This window comes from Lytechinus variegatus, chromosome 4 (genome assembly GCF_018143015.1).
Source record: "Lytechinus variegatus isolate NC3 chromosome 4, Lvar_3.0, whole genome shotgun sequence".
In the NCBI taxonomy this organism is placed as follows: Eukaryota; Metazoa; Echinodermata; class Echinoidea; order Temnopleuroida; family Toxopneustidae; genus Lytechinus; species Lytechinus variegatus.
The window spans coordinates 38,015,248-38,037,612 of record NC_054743.1 but is presented as its reverse complement, the minus strand read 5'-3'; the positions used below and the strand labels follow the sequence as shown (position 1 = coordinate 38,037,612).

At 36.8% G+C, this 22,365-nt stretch overlaps 1 protein-coding gene across 1 annotated transcript; it reads left to right on the top strand.

The window, feature by feature from the left end:
- Positions 1-1,910: 1,910 nt before the first annotated feature.
- On the top strand, positions 1,911-22,058 carry LOC121413999 (creatinase-like). The gene is made up of 6 exons (XM_041607033.1): positions 1,911-2,222; positions 15,691-15,906; positions 16,226-16,841; positions 17,490-17,604; positions 18,295-18,542; positions 21,239-22,058. The coding sequence occupies exons 2-6, from the start codon at positions 15,691-15,693 to the stop codon at positions 21,436-21,438; spliced, it is 1,395 nt and encodes a 464-aa protein (XP_041462967.1). The 5' UTR covers positions 1,911-2,222; the 3' UTR covers positions 21,439-22,058.
- Positions 22,059-22,365: the final 307 nt, after the last annotated feature.

The window sequence follows — 22,365 nt, the reverse complement described above, 5'->3', positions numbered from 1 at the left end:
GTCAAAAATTTTCAGCTCGCGCTTCGCGCTCGGATTATTTGATCAGTGAGATACATATCCGTTTAATGGCACTGTCCTTAAAACGTCTCTGTTAGGTCAGTATACCTGGCAACTGAGCGCGCTTTGCGCGCTCTCAAGGTGACTCAAAATTTTTGATGGTGCCCCCCCCCCCCCCAATGCCGTGACCCACGGTACGCCACTGCCCAAGTACATTCCATTAACCCGAAAATACAAGCTCATTTTGATTCATGCAAATTGTTTTTCTTAGCTTTCGGCCTGTTCTTTCCCCCCCCTTCGGTCTATTTTTTTCTTATCTTTTGGCCATGCGGAAAATTAATAATACGTCCATTGTTTCTCTCTGATTGCATTGCTTTGCTTGCCGGCTGGGGGAAATAATTGTAAACATCATAAAATTCCATTTAATCTTTGTCCTGGTCCTACCCCAGTCATGCGTAAGGACAAAAAATAACAAACAAAAAAATAATAAAGAATAACGGAAAAATCATTCAATATCAGGTGTCTATGGTTAATATCATCGCTTCGTTATGGTGTTGTATTCACAGAAGCAGAATTATTCCAGACAATGAAATTTGGCCTGAAGGCAATCGAGTGTTATGCGCACGTCCTTCAAAAGATCAGCGACTTGGAACGAATAATACGGGTTGCATTCCAAACAAAAGCACAGAAATGCCGTGATTTCTGTGAGTATTTAATACGGTTGGGAAATATAAATTGTGTTTTGAATTGTCAGGGATTTCCCCTTGATTTTCTAGTGCGTTATTTCCAGTGTTTTTCCAACATAGTGAACTTACACACACCGTGGGACAATGTCCTTTCTAGTATATATGATGGCATATAGAAATTTGGGTATATTACTTTCCTTTTAAATCATATACAATCATATACACAGATAAAGAAATCTAACTTGTTTGGATTTATTGTTGTTTACAATACGCCGTGCACCCTGAAAAGGGGGTTCACTTAAACTTTCACCAACAATGGGTAAAATCACGTTCCATTGGTAAATTTTAAGCATTATACAGAGAAGAAAAAAATATAATAATAATCTACTCTCTCAAAAAGTGTTCTCCCATTAGGTCTTACCTAATTATGCTATTCTTAACCTTAATTCCTTCAGGTATGAAATTCGTCAAAATATACTTTCGGTGAAAATCTATGTCAATCTAGGGTATAAAGGGGGGGGGGGCACAGCCGGCCCGTGCCCCCCCCCCCACTTGAGAGCCATAATCAGAATCTGTAATGTAAATGTGCCGTTTTTACCCAAGTGTACCCCCCCGAAAGTGATGACACTTTTTATTATTATTATTATCATTATTAATATTTTTTTGCGCTTGTCAAATTATCAAGCAAAAATGTGCCCCCCATGGAAAATCCTGGATCCACCCCTGCCTCGGCTAGTAGCTAGGCTACCAATTCCGGTGCTCACAGCTGTTTGAAGACTTAAATCTAACTGGTACCCATTTACTCTTGGTTGGGTAGGTAGGCCTACAGTACGAGTGGATGAATATATTGCTTCATGGAGTTGATGCCGTACGTGAATGTGATGCGAACCCACGACCAATTCTGGTTGCAAGCCGAGGGTCAGAACCAGTAGACCAAGACGCTTTCATGATATTACAAAATCTTGGTTCATATTTTCAATTTTCAATGAATACAAATCTTTTGACAATTTCGGAAATGAAAATTAGTCCCAGAGATTATAGGGGGGGGGGGGGGGGGTGAGGTCACTGAGGTGGATAGTGCGGTGACAAATCATAAACACGGTCCTCTTTCGTAAAGGAAGAATAATCCTTTTTGTACATAATTGATGAACCTTGGAATCATGACCGGGATTCATGAACCCGCCTCTGATTTTTTCGTTTGTAACGGATTAGGAGACCATGTCGTGGAAATCGATACCTAAAATACTTCCGCGTGAAGTCGGAAGGATATTTCATGGGAACAATGTACCAAGTCGTAAAAGATTCGTTTATATGAACAAGCCACCCTGGATAAAATGTGGGCGTGTACCGAAAGAGTGGAATACAACTCGACTATATAAACACCACATGGACACGTTGTTTGCTGCTTAGTACGAAATACAGTTGGTAGCTGAAACAAATTCATTTTAAATTTGCCGAAAAGTAACGGTATTAAACATTATTCGAATTTTTGCACTGTGGATTTAGTGAATAGAGCTGGAGGGAAATTAAACTTAAAAGGTAAGTAGCTCATTCATTGATTTTGGAGTGTTCTGTGGCCTACACTCCAAACATGACTGATCCATGATTGTTTGGCTCCAAACATTACTACTGATCCATGATCATTAATATTGTTTGGCATGTGGTCGCGGGCATCATATGCCAGCCGAGCCCTATAACCGGACTCTGACAAACTTTTGTCATGGATGCAGTGCCCGCGCGGGAAATAGGGATTGTTGAGTGTGATGATGGGCGTGTAGTGACTGACGGCAAAGTGATGTTAGGGTTTCTAAATAATGTTCTGCTTATATATCGATTATGATGGATCCATGTGATCATCATTTAGGTATGATAAGATAGCCTAATATGATTTTCCCGTCGCATCAGCACAGTTTCGTTATTTTCACAAGGAATTTGTGGTTGAAAATGAATTAGACAGATCGGATTTCTAGGAATAAAGGCAAACATAACAGTAATACTTCACAGATCTCCGATACATTTTTAGAATCTGCTTAACAACATGCAAAAAAAATCTATCGATCAATTTGTTAAAATGGGTGATGTTTTTACGGTAATTTCCAAGGAGAAGGGTGGTCTCAAAATATGCCCTATTTATGCCTGGACGTAACAACACACCAAGTTTTGCCAGTGCGTTTGTTCTTCTCTGGAAGCCGCTCCTGTCATGCCCGCCATACCAGTTCTCGGAAGTGGGATACATCTATGCACCTCTTCAAAAGTCAGAGGCTCGATTTCACAAAAAGTGTTGATTGATTCAGTAATGATATGAACTATTACACTATTGATGTCATAAGGTGTGACATTCTCTTGTTAATTAAAAATATACCAATGATTGGCAAAAACATCGGTGCACGTGTGAGTGTTGAAGTGGTATTGGGAGGGGAATCAACACCATATGAAAACTTCTGAAAAAAAAGAAAAAGGGCAAATCAAGAAAAAAAAGTTAAAGTTTACCCCTTCTGATCAAGGTTAAAATTCCGCTTCGATCCGAAGTGGGTCAACTTTTAATCTTTTAATTCTTAATCGTGAAAAAGATTGTTTTTATTCAAAGAAGTCAATCATTATACTATACATATCAATATCATGCGTGTCATGCCTGTTGAGATTCAAATTAAATCGGATTACAGTAACATCGTTTAACAACGAGAGCCACTCGCATGACTGACAGTAAAGAATACAACAGAGCAGAATAAACTGCGTCTTCAGGACAAAGATAGGTGACGATCCTCTGTGCATTATTAGCTATGCTTTTGTTCAAAATCATTCCCTACAGATTGAAATTGTGCATATCTCCATGTGGGAAATACGGAACCTTTAGAGTGCCATCGACTTGACGACTTAGCGGGATACTTTATCTTGCCATGTCGACATAATTACCTTATCATATCGACATGGCGAGATACGTTATCTCGCTAAGTCGACTTGTAAAAAGTTATATGTCAACATGGTGAGATATTTTATCTTGCCAAGTTGACTTATCAAAAGTTATATATCAACCCTCGCCGGGCCTTGGACACTTCATATCACAGTTATATGAATTCAGATTTTTTTGTTTTGTAATAGGTTTAATATTACAATATCCATTGTAATACTTTTTATGCCATCGATTCACCTATCTGTTTAATCGATTCTTGTTTCATCTTATATAAACCCCTCAAAAAAGTTCTGCAACTCAAGTTTGAGTGCTAATAAATTTCTTAGTGTGCCATCATCATATGTTAAAGTGGTATCAATGGAAAGCATGATTATTCCTCTTTACAATCATGTGTCATTTGTAATGCTAGTGTTATCATGAAATACACAGACATGATAAATATGCAGCAATGTAAAAAATGAAATGTTGCAAAATTCGTTGCCATGTCATGTTTGAGTTCTGCAACTCAAACTGCAAGTTTGAGTGCCGATAAATTTCTTAATGTGCCATCATCATGTGTAAAATTGATATCTTTAGAAAGCATGATGATTCTTCTTTACAATCATGTGTCATTTGTAATGCTAGTGTTATCATGAAATACACAGACATGATAATACGCAGCAATGATAGAAATGAAATGTTGCAAAATGCGTCGTTTCCAATAGCGAATTTCCAATTGTTTCGAGGATGGACCGAGTGCATTCACTGTCACCTGCATGGTGGAAATTCTATAGAAATGGAGACTCTTGTTAGAAATCAATGCATTTTGCAACATTTCACTTTTGACTTTTCTCAATGTTCAGGGTGATTGCATATTCAATGATTACATAATCACAGCAAATGGCATGTCATTGTAAAGAAGAATAATTTAGCTTTCCAATGATACCAGTTTCACCTTTTATACTTCATTAACCAAAAAGATATCATCCCAAAACTGAGTTGCAAAACTTTTTTTGAGGGGTTTATATATATATATATTTTTACTCATTTGTAACCTTTAAGTTTGGCATTTCAAGCTTCAGTAGCCCATACGTATTGTATTGTACTACAGTGCGTATCAAAAAAATTTTACACTTTGAAAAAGCCCTGGGAATTAAAAAATATACAACATGTGGGTATTCTTTTCACATATAATCATGGGTTTGGGTCTCATCTATCCAATGAAAGTAAGATTTTTGACAGAATGTGGCACTTGAGTGAGCACTGTCCATTTTTGTAAAGCTCACAGAAATCTGTTTGCGCAGAAATGCTCGTTTTCACGCTGTGTCAAGGGGAAACGGTGAAATCAAACTTACCCTGCGAAACATTTCTCATACATTTCCCTTGCACTTTTAGTCAATTGAAATAAAACGGATACATTCAAGCATTTTATAACAATTTTACTACCCAAATTGAAATTTCAACACTTAATAATCACAACCTTTACCCTTTTTGTGCCAGCTGGATCTGAGGACATAACCGAATCTGAACAAAAGTTTATATCAGACATCTTTTTTCACTAAGTTTTTATCATTCAAAGTGGGTTTACATTTCATTTTTCGTGTAATACTTGATTCTCAACACTTTTTCCAAGCTTGACAATGATTAACAAAATGAAAATCAGGCCTAAGCCATTTCATGTAAATCAAGGCTCAGTGTAATCGTCACGATGGCCTCGGTGTGTGGGGGAGTGGGGTGGGGCGCAATGCACTCTTTGAAGTGTTTTAGGCAAGGAAACAAGTTTAAAAAGGGTTAAAGATATCTTCTGATCAAGTTTCCTAGTTAAATTCCATGTGTTATTCATGATTAAGGTCTACTTTCATTTGCATAACTATTTCAAAGTTCTGCGCAAATCATTTTTCACCAACTTTTCAAAAGTAAGTGGTGCTCACTCAAGCGGAAATATTTTTCGACAGTTGTATCGTCACTTGCTTAAATGGATACGTACCAATGGTAAAATGCGGAAAAATCTTCAGGATATTACAAATGTATGATTTTACATGATTTTTTCTAAGTGTTAACTTTTTTTTGATACGCACTGTATATATTTCTAAAGTTAGTACCCCTATCAAGGGAACCTTTCTTCCACAGCATTGTATTTTAAGTTAGCTTTAAGTTAGAATTTGACCTTAGTCTTCACTTATCCATCCCAATTGTTTAATGACCGATTCTGAACTACTTAATACTCCTCCAGATTTAATCGATATCAAAGAATGCCGATACTACTTACCGAGCAAACTTAATGATGTACCAATTAGTTCATCAGACTTAAGCCTTCTTCATCTCAATGCCCGGAGCTTATCGTGTAATATAGATAAAATACAAAGTCTTTTGTGTTCTTTTAGACATAGTTTCTCTGTTATCTGTGTAAGCGAATCATGGCTTCATGATCGATCCCCATGCCAATTGTTAGACCCCGAGGGCTACAAAATGCTTCGTGCAGATAGAAAGACTGGCCGTGGAGGTGGAGTTGTTGTGTACGTAAAGGATGATATCTCTTTTCATTTTTTCAACGACGCCTCCCTTTCTCCCGACTTCCAATCCCTTTTCCTTGAAATTAAGAACAACGGGAATAAAAAGAACGTCATAGTCGGTTGGAGGGGCACTGCATTGTTTGTGAACAATGCTGTGCCCCTCCAATGTTTTGTCTCCTCCGGGTTACGGTCCGCTGCTGACCTTGATCCTCTTTTAAGTTCTTTTTCTCGAGGGGGTAAAGAAATCTTTCTCCTTGGAGATTTTAACATCTTCAGATTCTCGAATTAGTAGCACATTTACGAATTTTCTTCATTCGTATGCATTGTATCTATTAATAGATAAGCCGACACGCATTGTTGGCTCCTCGCAAACCCTGCTTGATAATGTTTTTACAATACAAGTTCTTTATCTGAAAATCTTCAAAGTGGAATACTATATTCGGACGTCCCCGACCACATGCCAGTCTTCGCTTTTCACAAAACACACAGTCACCCAACTATAATCAATAATCCTAAACAAGGGCTTAGTTATTTAAGAAAAAAATACGCCAGAAGAAATTAAAGAATTGAATAATGCTCTTTGCAAAGAGAAGTGGTCAGTAGTTTTTGAAGTGCAAAATGATGTCGATAAGGCCTATGATCTGTTTCTTGATATTTTATTGAAAAAAATTCAATAACACGTCCCACGTCGACTTGTAAAAGGCAATAGATGGAATATAAATCGTAAACCGTGGATCACTAAAGGTTTACTTAAATCAATTAACTGGAAAAACGTCTTATTCAAGAATTACATACGTAATCCAAGTGACTTATCACTACACAATAAGTTTAAAAGGTATCGTAACAAATTGAACGCCTTGATTAAGCATTCTCGAAGACAAATTATTTTAACAAATTGCATGCTGCATCCGGTCAAACCTCAGCAATATGGACAATTTTAAACGACATACTAGGGAAAAGAAAAGGAAAAGATTTTCCTTCTGAACTTAATATGAATAACTTAAAAACTAGTGAACCACAAAAATAGTTAATATGCTTAATAGTTACTTTGTCAACATCGGTGTAAATTTATCAGATTCTACAGGTGGTAATGAGCCGTCTCCAAAGGAGTCATTATTTCCAAGATGCATTAATCTATATTTTTCCAACACGTAACTCCTAGCGAGATATCCATTGCCAAAACTCTGAAAAACAGTAAATCATGTGGTCACGAAGGATTGAATACTTTTATTTTAAAAAAGATCATCCATAATATCGCTGATCCTTTATGTCATATATTCAACATGTCGCTCACGACAGGAACTTTCCCCCAATCCTTCAAACTGGCAAAGGTAATACCAATATTCAAAAAAGGGTGACCGCAATCAATGTAACAATTATCGACCAATTTCAATATTGCCTCGTATGTCTAAGATTCTCAAACGGATAGTTTAGAATCAATTATATTCTTTCTTATTTAAACATGATATACTGCTCCCTACATAATATGGTTTTCGTAAGAATTACTCTACAGATTTGGCAATATTGGACATATGATAAAATAACATCTGCCATCGCCAAAAAGCAATTTGTCGTAGGTGTCATGTTAGACCTGTCCAAGGCATTCGACACCCTAAATCATAAAATTCTACTCCATAAGCTCGAACAAAGTGATGTAAGGGGAACGCCACTTGCATGGTTTAGTGATTATATTTCCAACCGGCAACAATATACCGAATTTGACAATCATAAATCCGATATCCTAAATCTGAAATGCGGCGTCCCCCAAGGGTCTATACTCGGGCCTTTCTTATTCCTAGTTTATGTAAATGATATCTCACATGTTTCTCCCAAACTACAATATGTTTTGTTTGCTGACGACACAACCCTACTGTACGCTGATGAAAATCTGGATAATATTTTTTCTCTGTATAACAGAAAATCGAGTTCATGGACGATCGGATGAATGGGTTATCTATACGCTGCTTGTCCATGTGGTATGGTTTTGAAAAATCCAGGTCATCTCTATACAAGAGTTCATGTGACTGCTGCTCGTATTGAAACGAATGATAATAATTATGTTTCATAACCTCGTTGCATCATAATGAATAAATAGGATTCAGTGAGAAGCAAGACCTCTGGAGCTTTCGAAATCGTCCCTATATAGGCATGATAGGACTGATAGAAGTGGATAATAGAAAACGATTATTCAGTAGCGCCTAGACTCTTGAAAAATCGATTAGTCAAAAGTGACCAATCTTTTGGTCAGTTAGTAAATATGTGCCAGAAAATGGTCAATATCAACCGATATTCTCCTAGATTATATTTTCTGACCAATAAATTGACTGATTTTGACCATATTCGTCGGTCGGACACTTATTCATCAACGGTGCCAGGTAAAATGGCAGAGGTAAAAATGGCAATGGTAAAATTGGCAGAGGGAAAAATGGCAGAGGTAAAATGACGAAATTGAAAATGGCAGAGGTTAAGATGGAAAATCCATTAAAAATCGAGAAAGTTATTAGAACTTTTAAGTTTTTAGTCTATGACGTCATATATACGAGCAGCTGCCCCATGATAATTTGTGCACTACAAAATGTATATTTTTCCATTTTTTGATGGTTAGTGATTGCTGAAAAAAAATAATTCAAGAGCGGAAGTGCGATAAATCGTCTCTTGATATACTGAAGATACAATAAAAACAATTTTCATTTTTTAAAAAGAAAATTACGTTACTGATATTGTTTTTTATTACACCATTCACGGGAAAGCTGTTTGCAAATGACGTCACCATTAAAATAATATTCTAATAGCTTTTGAATTCTTCGATAGATTTCCTAAAACCCTCACCAATATTATTTTTTATTTTTTCTACTATTTTTCTAATAAACTTTATGTATAGTGATCCAAAGTGAGCTTAAAATGTGAATATTAGTAGAGCGATTTGACATGAGAAGGGCCACGCATGTAAATCCAGGAAAACAAAATAAACCAACAAAAGGTTTATAAATTTGGTGCAGACGATCTATCTATGATTTAAAAATGTTACCCTTTCCATTAGTCAAACATTATGATTTTAATTTTCTTCTCAGAACCTTTCTTATTTAATCTATGTGCATGCGGGGGCATTTTGAAATTTTTTTTGCATGGGGGTTTAAGATTTGCCATTTTTCTCTCACCTGCGAAGCAAAGTGAGACTATAGGCGCCGCTTTTCCGACGGCGGCGGCGGCGTCAACATCAAATCTTAACCCGAGGTTAAGTTTTTGAAATGACATCATAACTTAGAAAGTATATGGACCTAGTTCATGAAACTTGGCCATAAGGTTAATCAAGTATTACTAAACATCCTATTAGAGTTTCATGTCACATGACCAAGGTCAAAGGTCATTTAGGGTCAATGAACTTAGACCATGTTGGAGGAATCAACATCGAAATCTTAACCTGTGGTTAAGTTTTTGAAATGTCATCATAACTTAGAAAATATATGGACCTAGTTCATGAAACTTGGACATAAGGTTAATCAAGTATCACTGAACATCCTGCATGAGTTTCACGTCACATGACCAAGGTCAAAGGTCATTTAGGGTCAATGAACTTTGGCCGAATTGGGGATATCTGTTGAATTCCCATCATAACTTTGAAAGTTTATGGATCTGATTCATGAAACTTGGACATAATAGTAATCAAGCATCACTGAAAATTTTGTGCAATTTTAGGTCTCATAATTAAGGTCAAAGGTCATTTAGGGTCAATGAACTTTGGCCGAATCGGGGGTATCTGTTGAATTACCATCATTACTTTGAAAGTTTATTGGTCTAGTTCATTAAACTTGGACATTAGAGTAATCAAGTATCACTGAACATCCTGTGCACGTTTCAGGTCACATGACCAAGGTCAGAGGTCAATGAACTTTGGCCGAATTGGGTGTATCTGTTGAATTACCATCATAACTTTGAAAGTTTATGGATCTGATTCATGAAACTTGTACATAAGAGTAATCAAGTATCACTGAACATCCTGTGCGAGTTTCAGTTCAAATGATCAAGGTCAAAGGTCATGTAAGGTCAATGAACTTTGGCCATGTTGGGTTTTTTTGTTGAATAACCATCATATCTGTAAGTTTATTGGTCTAGTTCATAAAAAGTGGACATAAGAGTAACCATGTATCACTGAACATCTTGTGCGAGTTAGAGTAGTATTCAAAATCAGCACTGCTGCTATATTGAAGCGCGTGATGCAGGTGAGACGGCCAGAGGCATTCCACTTGTTTACTTTTACCATTACTATTTTTACCTCTGCCATTTTTACACCGAACCTTCATCAACGCAGTTTTTATTTTAACCAATCCTTTTTTTAAGAGTGCAACCAATACCTGGAAAACCAGTATATATAGATGCAAACATTTTCTGACAACTACAAAGAGAGAGAGAGAGAAAAAAAACAAGCGTGACAGGGGTCAACAATTTTTTTGAAGCATTTTCCAGGAGAAAAATCATGACGGCTAAAAGGGTACGTTAGTTCTTTGATGATGAAATAGAGTAACAAATCTCACATTTATGTTTGGGGACGTAACAATTAAGACGGTATCTTTGGAAAGGTAGGTCAGACCGTCGGAGGGCAGTTCAATTCAAATCTAATACTCCATTTTCTTGAAGATATTAATGAAGAAGGAGGAGGGGAAGAAAAAGAAAGAAGGGGAAGAAGGAGGAGGAAATGAATTAGAGGAAAGCGAGGGGAGAAGAAAAGGAAGAAAAGGGAAGAAGGAAAAAAAAAGATAATAGATCCAAGAGGAACAGCAAAAGGGACAGGCAAAGAAAAGGCAAACGAAATAGAAAAGGAAATTGAGAGGGATTAGGGTTAGGATAAGAGAACCGCAAACCCTACCCATCAGACAATTGTGTCTTGCAGCGCTAGCTGATACGTTTTGACAATCAGACCTCAAGCCCTTTGCAGAAAGAGTTGCAATAAATCGTAACTCTAAAAATCATGCGCAACTTGATTTTTAACCAATCAACAGCGCGCATTCGGGACTTGCGATTGACATTTTTACTTGCGTTTAAACGCAACTCTTTCTGCAACGGACCCGTGAAGGGACATTTTGAAAACTTTATTGAATACACGAAAATAATAGGTACTTGACCATGTTGACAAATCAAATAATGCGAGCGCGCAGCGCGAGATGAAAATGTTGATATTCAGACCATAAAACGGAAATTTTACAGAGCACTTTTAAAAATCAAACAAAATAATGAAAGCTAGTTATCCGAGCTGAAATATGATTTTTTATATTGACTTCAAAACTTGATATTTTAAGCTCCATGTCAGCCTAATGATAAGACATGTATCTCATCAAACAAGCAATTCGAGCGCGAGCGAAACTTTTTAATAAAGATATGAAAGATTTTCGTTTTATTTTCCAAGTCTTTCCCTTACCTAATTTTATTCACTCGTCTTCCTCCTCTTTTTTCTCCTCTCATTACCTATTCTTTTCTATTTTTCTTCCCCCTTTTTTCCTTTATTTTTGCTCCGCCAATAGGGGGGGGGGGGCAGGCCCCTCACCCCCTGGATCCGCCTATGCAAAGTTATACATGGCATTTTATATATTTGCATTATTCCGGTGAAACGGTTCTCGGCATGTCTTCATGAATATTCAATGAACAAACTGATGATGTCATTTCCTCACTTGTTCTTTGTATTTTATTGAAGTAAGGTTTGTTCATTGTTTTTCCTTCAAGAACCAAAAATATTAGAATTTATTCATTTTTTCCCTTCAAGGATAAAAAATAGTGGAATAACAACTAATTAAGTGCATTGAATATTCCTTACTGCAAGTTATTTCACTCTAAATCATTCACACATGTATGAAAAAATGAAACAATTATGATTTCATGTAATTTCATGGGGATGTGACATCGTCAGCCCATCTAATGAATATTCATGACTACGTGCATGTAACTGTTTTCACAAAATATTGCTAAACATAAAAATTCAATAAATTCGCTATTTTTATCAGATTTTGATGAAATTTTTGCATTTTGAGCTGTGAATTTTACTCTATTTATTTAGATATAAATATTTTCAGCCCAGAGCATCCCTTTAATTTGAAAGAGGCATCGTACTCGTATAGTCAAGAACTTGATAATGTACAATGCTTTACAAATATTAGTAAGGACACTTATCTTAAAATCAAACAAGTTAAGAGACAGATGGTAAACAAATAATCCACATTGTATTCAAAATGATGCTTCCACAGTGACTTGTGAGTCATCATTCTTGTCAAAGGAAATTTAAAGTTCGTAGCTTTTATTCAAAATAATTATTCAGATGTGCTGGGAAAAAAAATGATGCATTTTGGTAATTAAGAAGGTGAAGAAAATAAATTTTCATAAACAGATATTATATACCAAATTTGGATTTGAATATGGCTTTGAAGACATTTAGCGATGGAGAGCTTTTTATATCAATCGACAGACCATTCCTTAGTTTGGGGGCAGCTAATTTCAAAGGGGGATCTTGAAGAGTAATTTATCTGTGAAGTTGCACAGAATTCGACTGTATTACCATGACTACTGTATGATTGGGATTTAAGTTTGAGTACAATTTGAAGCTTGATGAATAAATTATTTATGACAATTATATTACAACTACTACTAATACTACTACTACTACTACTACTACTACTACTACTACTACTACTACTACTACTACTACTACTACTGCTACTACTACTACTCCTACTACTACTATACTACTACTACTATACTACTACTACTACTACTACTACTACTACTACTACTACTACTACTACTACTACTACTACTACTACTACTACTACTACTACTACTACTCCTACTACTACTATACTACTACTACTATACTACTACTACTACTACTACTACTACTACTACTACTACTACTACTACTACTACTACTACTGCTACTACTACTACTCCTACTACTACTATACTACTACTACTATACTACTACTACTACTACTACTACTACTACTACTACTACTACTACTACTACTACTACTACTACTACTACTCCTACTACTACTACTACTACTACTATATACTACTACTACTACTACTACTACTACTACTACTACTACTACTACTACTACTACTACTACTACTACTACTGCTACTACTACTACTGCTACTACTACTACTGCTACTACTACTACTACTACTACTACTACTACTACTACTACTACTACTACTACTCCTACTACTACTACTACTACTACTATACTATACTACTACTACTACTACTACTACTACTACTACTACTACTACTACTACTACTACTACTACTACTACTATACTACTACTACTACTACTCCTACTACTACTATACTACTACTACTATACTACTACTACTACTACTACTACTACTACTACTACTACTACTACTACTACTACTACTACTACTCCTACTACTACTATACTACTACTACTATACTACTACTACTATACTACTACTACTACTACTACTACTACTACTACTACTACTACTACTACTACTACTACTACTACTGCTACTACTACTACTGCTACTACTACTACTGCTACTACTACTACTACTACTACTACTACTACTACTACTACTACTACTACTCCTACTACTACTATACTACTACTACTATACTACTACTACTACTACTACTACTACTACTACTACTACTACTACTACTACTACTACTACTACTACTGCTACTACTACTACTGCTACTACTACTACTGCTACTACTACTACTACTACTACTACTACTACTACTACTACTACTACTACTACTACTACTCCTACTACTACTATACTACTACTACTATACTACTACTACTACTACTACTACTACTACTACTACTACTACTACTACTACTACTACTACTACTACTACTACTCCTACTACTACTATACTACTACTACTATACTACTACTACTACTACTACTACTACTACTACTACTACTACTACTACTACTACTAATAATAATAATAATAATAATAATAATAATGAGGATAATAATGGTAATAGTAATAATGATATAAATAATAATAATATAGGGTATTTATATTGCGCACATATCCACCTTATTAGGTGCTCAAGGCGCTCCTATATTACCCGGCTAAGCTAGGCGTTCATAGCGCACACAGCTTTTTAAGGAATTACTTCCTACCGGTACCCATTTACCTCACCTGGGTTGAGTGCAGCACATTGTGGATCAGTTTCTTGCTGAAGGAAATTACGCTATGGCTGGGATTCGAACCCACGACCCTCTGTTTCAAAGTCCGAAGACTAATCCACTGGGCCACAACGCTCCATAATAATAATAGTGATAATAATAACAACAGCAAAGAATAAAGTGCTTTGACCCACTGGTAACTGAAGAGGTATAGTTTATCCGAACTTTGGCTGAACTTTGACTAACGACAGACAAGTCTTGTATGCATTTCGGGTTTGTTGGAACTTAGCCATCAAATCCTGCAAATCATCAGAAATTTTAAGCAAACATTGTAATCACAGCATTTAAAACCAATGTGATACGTTTCTGCAGATGGAATTTTGCAGAATTTATTCGGAGAATATTTATATTTGCAGAATATTTAGAGGTTAGAAGTAAATATGTTGATTTTCATCCCGATTTACATAAATTAATTTGTGATTCCGTGTTCAAGTTTGTATCAACTCAGATTAACTAATCAAATTGTGCTTAATAGCTGGGCCCCTGTATTTTACTTATCTTTCTATATCACATGCTTTATGTATGATTTAATTATCAGTCTTTGCCATTATTGTTTATCTCTTCAATTATCACATTTAACATGAATTCATTTACATTTTTGTTATTATGTGAACATGTTAATTTATCATTGATTCATGATTGAAGTACAGAAACTCCTGTAAAAAAAAGATGATCACTAGATATCCATGAACGAAATGAAAGGAATACATTTTTCAACATTGAAACACCTGTTTCTACACCGGGGTGTCTACTGTTATAGTGGAAGGTCTGAAAATGTAGAAACATGTATTTCACTTACATAATATTATTGCCATTCCTTTTTAAAGGGGAAAAATTATTAAGAGATTTACAGTAAATTACTACCCCAAGTTGCCAAGTAATTCGATATTCATCATCCTATAAATTTATTATTCAAAGTTCATTTGTTGAAACCAAACTCAACTTGGTGGCATTTCATATTGTTTTCGTGTTAATGCGCTCATAGATGATGACAGACTTTGACCTGACAGCATACATCTTAGGATCAGCTATCACAATAGATAACCATCGATTGTTATGATTCTGACAAAGTTCCCATAAATACTATTTTCACGGCGAAGTAATAACAACAGTAGCAGTCTTTATCAACAGATGATCTTATTGACAATCAAATTCGTGAGCACATCCGACGAGACTTGTTTTGATTCGGTAGCTTTAAGACGAGAAAATATTATTTTAATTCTCCTAAAATCAAAAGGACATGGTACATAACAACTACTGATGTTTATTAGCTGACACTGTGGCCCATTCACCCCTAAATCAACATATTTTGTTGGCCCACATGAGAATATTCATGCATTTATTCATGTTTGTTTGTATTTTGTCTTCATTATCAAGATGTATCGCTCCCTGATTCGTCGAGTTTCATCCGCAGTCGATGTCATAACCAGAGCCCAACAAAATCGAATAGGGAGGGCCATAGCATCGAGTGGATATCGACGGAAAGAAACGAATTGTTACAATGGGAACCTTGTTCGCTTCTCGTCTGAAGCAGCAACATCCCCAGCGAACCAGGAGATGCCAAGACTTTATACCTTGAACAATGGAGAAAAGGTAATTTTTCCGGCGTACCAAATCTCTGCATTAACTAGTTATGAATGTGTTTATTTATGTATTCATGAAACAATATTTCAATTGACTCTCTATTCAGCAATGTTTATGATATAAATAACCTTATTGATCTGCCAATAGTGTATCAGATGTATAAAAATAAGGTTGAACAAAATTGTTAAGCAGTTTAAATCTTTATTTTTAAGTAATGTTAACCCTCATTAATAAGATTCAACATGAAAGAGGAAATTTCCGTACTTACTCCCCCCCTGGTTTATCTTATACTTATATTCTTTTCTTATATTCTTATATTTTTCGAAAGGTCTCCCCGACTTTTTCAAAAGAAGAGATGGACAGCCGTATAATGATGGTAAGGAAATACATGGAAGAAAACCACCTCAGTGGAATCCTTTTCACCTCAATGCATAACGTTAATTACTTCTCAGACTTTCTCTACTGTTCCTTCGGTCGTCCCTACGGCTTGGTCATCACCGCGGACAAGGTAACGAGCATCTCCGCAGGAATCGACGCAGGACAACCCTGGAGAAGGACAAGCACTGGAGGTAACGTCATCTACACCGACTGGCACCGGGACAACTTCTGGGTCGCCGTCCAGGAGGAACTGGCCAATGTGCCTTCGGGAAAGATCGGTTGCGAATTCGACCACATGACGCTGGACAACATGGTGAAGCTGGAAAAAGCCGTTTCTGGCAAGGACATCGTTGACGTCGGAACGCCGATGATGATGCGGAGATTGATCAAGTCCGATGAGGAGATTGCGTTGATCACCGAGGGGGCTAGGATATGTGATCTCGGGGGAGATGCGGTGGTTCGTGCCATCGCAGAGGGTGTTGGTGAACATGAGGTGGCCCTCCGGGGAACTGAAGCAATGGTCATGGAGATAGCTAAGTCCTTCCCTCATGCAGAACTTAGAGATAGTAAGTTCCCAGTATCACTTCATCTGATATCAGTCATGTCGGTGTTTTCACAAATCATGTTGTTAGGCCAAAGAGGACGTATATTTCATTTCCCTGTATATTTAGCCCTTTTGCTCCGTCAATATCCCACCGAATCTTGGATATACCACACCGACGCGTCGGTGTGGTATATCCACAGCAGTTATTGTGGAGGCGTCGTGGTCTAGTGGTTAAGACTCTCATCTTTCAATCTGAAGGACCTGGGTCCGATTCCAAGCCATGGCATGTTTTCCTTCAGCAAGGAATTTACCCAAATTGTGCTGCACTCAACCCAAGGGAAGTACATGGGTACCGACAGGAAGTAACCCCTCAAAAAGCTGTGCGCATCGGATTAGCCTGAGATTTACGTGAGCGCCTTGAGCACCTATAGCAAGGTGGATACGTGCGCTAGACAAATCATATATTACTATTATTATTATTTATTAATTTATTTCTTATTTTCTTTTTAACGATATTGTATTTAAAAAACGACAATGCATCACATTATATCAGTTCAATGTCTTAAACAATTGGTTGCTTATTGAGCTATTAGAATTATTATAGTAGTATCAGCCATTAACTAGCCCTATCTAAAGTATACTGTTCTTTTTCATCATGTTCATTCTGTAGCATGGATTTGGTTTCAATCTGGTATCAATACGGATGGAGCACATAATCCTGTGACATCGCGCAAAATTCAGAAAGGTGATATTCTTAGTCTGAACACATTCCCCATGATTGCTGGGTAAGATATTATTTCTTGGTACTGACACATCTGTAGCGTAGGCAGGGTAGGAATGAACTTAAAAAAACTGTGAAAAGGTGCAAATCTCCTTAGCAAGTTAAAAAAATCACTAAAATGGTGATTTTCTTAATTTCGAGGTAGATAGGTGAAATTCCTAACAAGACTTTATAGCCCTGAACATTTTTCTCCATTATCGAATAATAATTTATGAAATAAATAAATAAATAGTATTTAATAATGTTCTGCATTTTGTAAGAAGCGGGGATGGGGGATCAGCCGATCAGCTCTTGACCCAGATAGCTTTAGAATTCAACATTTATTTTGCAATTTTACTGCCATGAATTCCACCCAAAATATATTGTGCACCATTAATTGATCCCCCGCCAAAAAGCCAAATCAAACCAAACAATATTATCGAGTAGGCCTTGTCAGATTCACTCCCTTGCTCAGCTGCTTCGGATATTTCCCTAAATATTTCACATTACCCCCGATAACCCCCCCCCCTTCCATGTCTGCGTTTGACTAGAATTTTGTCGAATAAGGTAGAGATCATCTTCAAATTAACTTCTCTATAGAAAGATTTTTGCATCTCACTTGCTTACAGCTAGAGAAGATTTGAAAATATGATTATCGTCATTGTTATGGTACTGACATCCTCGTCTCATTAGTTATATCCATATTTTACAAAAGCTATTACACTGCTTTAGAACGAACGCTGTTCTGCGACCACGTCCCCTCTGATCGACACATGGAGGTATGGGAGAAGAACTGCGACATTCACCGACGCGGTATGGCTCTCATCAAGCCAGGTGTTCGAGTATGCGACATCGCAGCCGAGCTCAATGACGTCTATCGGCAGTACGATCTCCTCAAGTACCGGAGCTTTGGGTACGGTCATTCATTCGGCGTGCTGTGTCATTATTATGGCAGAGAAGCAGGTGAGGGTATGCTACCGTCACACCAACGAAACCGACTCCTGACCGACCAAAGCAATTAGGTTATATCGAATGGTAGACCATCGGTCGGCTTGGAGTCGGTTTTCGTTGGTGTGACTGATCAGGGCCCGGGCCCCGTCGCCCCGTCGCACAAAAGTTACCATTATGGTAAAATATGGTATACCATTGTGGAGCGTTGTGGCCCAGTGGATAAGTCTTCTGACTTTGAAACAGAGGGTCGTGGGTTCGAATCCCAGCCGTGGCGTAATTTCCTTCAGCAAGAAACTCATCCACATTGTGCTGCACTCAACCCAGGAGAGGTGAATGGGTACCCAGTAGGAAGAATTTCCTTGAATGCTTGAGCGCCTAAGCAGCCCAGCTAAAGCCGGGGTAATAGTAATAGCAGGGCCCACTGGTAGAACAGTTTTCGAAACTGAAGTGGTAACTTTGGCATCCAATGGTAACGCTGATCAACAGCCAATCAAAATCCAGGATCTTATGGAAGTAACCATTGGATTGGAAAGATACCATAATTCTTCGTAGTCGTCGAAATAGCCCAGTCTATTTAGGGTTAAGGAATAATGGGGAGAATATAATCCTAGGAAAACCCTACTGCATTTTAAGGGATAATGGGGAGAATATAAACCTAAGGAAACCCTATTGCATTTTAAAGGGGTAATGGGTAGAATATAATCCTAAGGAAGACCTACTGTATTTTAAGGGATAATGAGAACATAATCCTATATAAGGAAACTCTTCTGTTTTTTTAGGGTTAGTGGGCAAAACATATTCCTAAGGAAACCCTACTGTATTTCTAAGGGATAATGGGGAGAATATAATCTTAAGGAAACCCTACTGCATTTTTAAGGGATTATGAGGAGAATATAATCCTAAGGAAACCCTATTGTATGCTTAAGGGATAATGGGGAGAATATGATCCTAAGAAACCCTATACTCTATTTTAAGGACTAAGGCTTAAATAGGAATAGACATTATTATTTTTCTAAATATATTGTCAAAATATGTCCCAAACCTAATTTTTCGTATTATTGTAAAAAAAAAAAATCGTGCTGCGCGTATACCCCACTGGTTTCCCCTTTTCACTCGCAGTGTAGTAGCTCCACTGTTTTGAAGTACATTTGAGTGATATTCATATGCTCTTAACTTTCGCCATTTATATACAATCGATACTGTTCCTTCACAGTTTATCAAAATGATAACCATGAGATCTGTTCGTCATTTATTATTTGCGATCTGAAGTATTCTTTCTATGGGATTTAAATCTACATTTCTTTAGGGGTCCGTTTCATGAAGACTTAAAGGGATGCTCCGGGGCTGAAAATATTTATATCTAAATAAATAGAGTAAAATTCACAAAGCAAAATGATGGAAATTTCGTCAAATCTGATAACAAATAGTTAAGTTATTGAATTTTAAAGTTTAGCAATATATTGTGAAATTAAGCATGCACGTAGTCATGAATATTCATTAGGTGGGTTGATGTCACACCCCCACTTTCCATTTTTTATGTTACTTCATGAAATCATGATTGGTTTATTTTTCATACACGTGTCAATGATATGTCTCCCTCAATGGAATAAGTTACAGCAATTAAAGGGGAATGAAACCTTTGGAACAAATAGGCTTGTGTAGAAACAGAAAAATCAAAGAATAAGAATAAAGAAAGTTTGAGAAAAATCAGACAAATAACGAGAAAGTTATGAGCATTTGAATATTGCAATCACTAATGCTATGGAGATCCTCCCATTGGCAATGCGACAAGGATGTGTGATGTCACTGATGAACAACTTTCCCTTTGGTGGACTATAAAATACCCTCAAAATGTCTCTTTTTGCTTTTTCTTATGATGAGACAAACTCTCTGATGTATTCTTAAAAAATATGTATTACATGCCCTCATGTAGAAAGAACACATGATCTATGGATAGATGTGATAAAAGAGGCAATTCAAGTGAAATATATACTAAAGTAATGGGTAGAGTTGTTCACAAGTGACATCACACATCTTTGTCGCATTGCCAATTTGCTATCTCCATAGCATTAGTGATCGCAATATTCAAATGCTCATAACTTTCTCATTATTTGTCCGATTTTTCTCAAACTTTTGTTGATCTGTTTCTTTGATTTTTCTGTCTTCACACAAGCTATCTTGTTCCAATGGTTTCATTCTCCTTTAATATCTAATGCATTTAATCAGTTGTTATTCCAATAATTTGGGTTCTTGAAGGGAAAAAAATGAATAAACCTAATTTCTTCATTTCTTTTAATGAAACAACAAAAACAAGTGGGGATATGACATCATCAGTTTGCTCATTGAATATTCTTGAAGACATACCTAGAACTGTTTCACGTACCAGAATAATTCAATAACTTCGTTATTCCTTGTCCGATTTTGATACAATTTTCAGTGTGTTGTTTATCCGATTTTTCCTTCATCTGTCCAAATCATATTATTTTCAACCTGGAGTACCCTTTAAACGTGGTAGCTTTGCCACAACTGCTGATCCATGCCGTGGTGGTTGTTATCATAATGGCAAAGATTTATGGAACGACGGGGGGGGGGGACACCCTGGACACCCTAACAATAGCCGATCAAGATTTGTTTCAAATCCATGTCATGATTCAAAATCGTTCATTAAAAGATTAATAAATACTCCCTATGTTACTTCCATTCCAAAGCTCTTGAAATTCGTGAAGACATCAAGACAGTATTGGAACCCAACATGGTGATCTCAATGGAGCCTATGGTCACCATACCAGAAGGCCAGCCAGGCGCAGGAGGTTACAGGGAACACAACATTCTGGTAGTCACACAAGATGGTGCCCGAAACATCACTCATTTTCCGTTCGGCCCCGAACACCTTGTTGTGAAAAAGTGACAATCATGCAGCACAAAATAATATCATGAATGTAATGTCTTATTTTATTTGCAGTTCGAACGATCGTGACTGTCCCATATGACTCAGTAAAAACGCTGTTTTAAATGTTATACAACGTTGCTTTCTATTTGAACTTGACAGTAGTTGTTTAACAGTTAAATTTAAACTTGTGTTAAAATGATATCTTAGACAATTAAAGTTTAATCTTTAATAAATCTTCAATGAAATAAGCATGGTTATTTTAAACAGTTTCTGTATGTAATGTTCATAAAGTAAACAGCGTTGTATAACAATTAACCTATACGTTTTCATTGTGTCTATGAACCCGTCGGGAATGTTTAAACATATACCTATAGAATGGAGATATATGTGTTGGCATTATAATGATTTAGCAACAAGGTGGATTACAGTATCCAGTATATATGAAGGGATTTGGTGAGAAAGTGTACCGTTACAGCAAAACATATATACATATTCAGCGAGTTAGAGGCAATCAGGGGTGAATATATATATATTCAGGGAGTAGGCCTATACTGTTGTCATGGTTGTAAACTTATTTCAGGGGGCCTGTTGTATATAAATTTAGGATGCAATTAAGCTTTAAGTGTACTCTTTTGGATCAACTTAGGAGGGGGTGGGGGCAAAGTAGCCCCATGGTCAAGGCCGTACGCCTATAGGCATGTGAAAATTTTCGAAGAATCCCGAAAGCGAGGGAGCGAAGTGGCCAAGTTTGTCATTTGGGGCACTGTTTACATTTTCATTAATGAAATTGAAGGATTTTGCGAAAATTTTCAGTAAATGTATGTTTTCAAAGTTTCGGGGGGGGGGGGGGGGGGAGTAGGCAGCTGCATGCAACTTCTGCCCCTGGAACCTGTTGCGTACGGCCATGCCCAAGATTGGTAATTTAAAGAGGTAAACACGGTGATG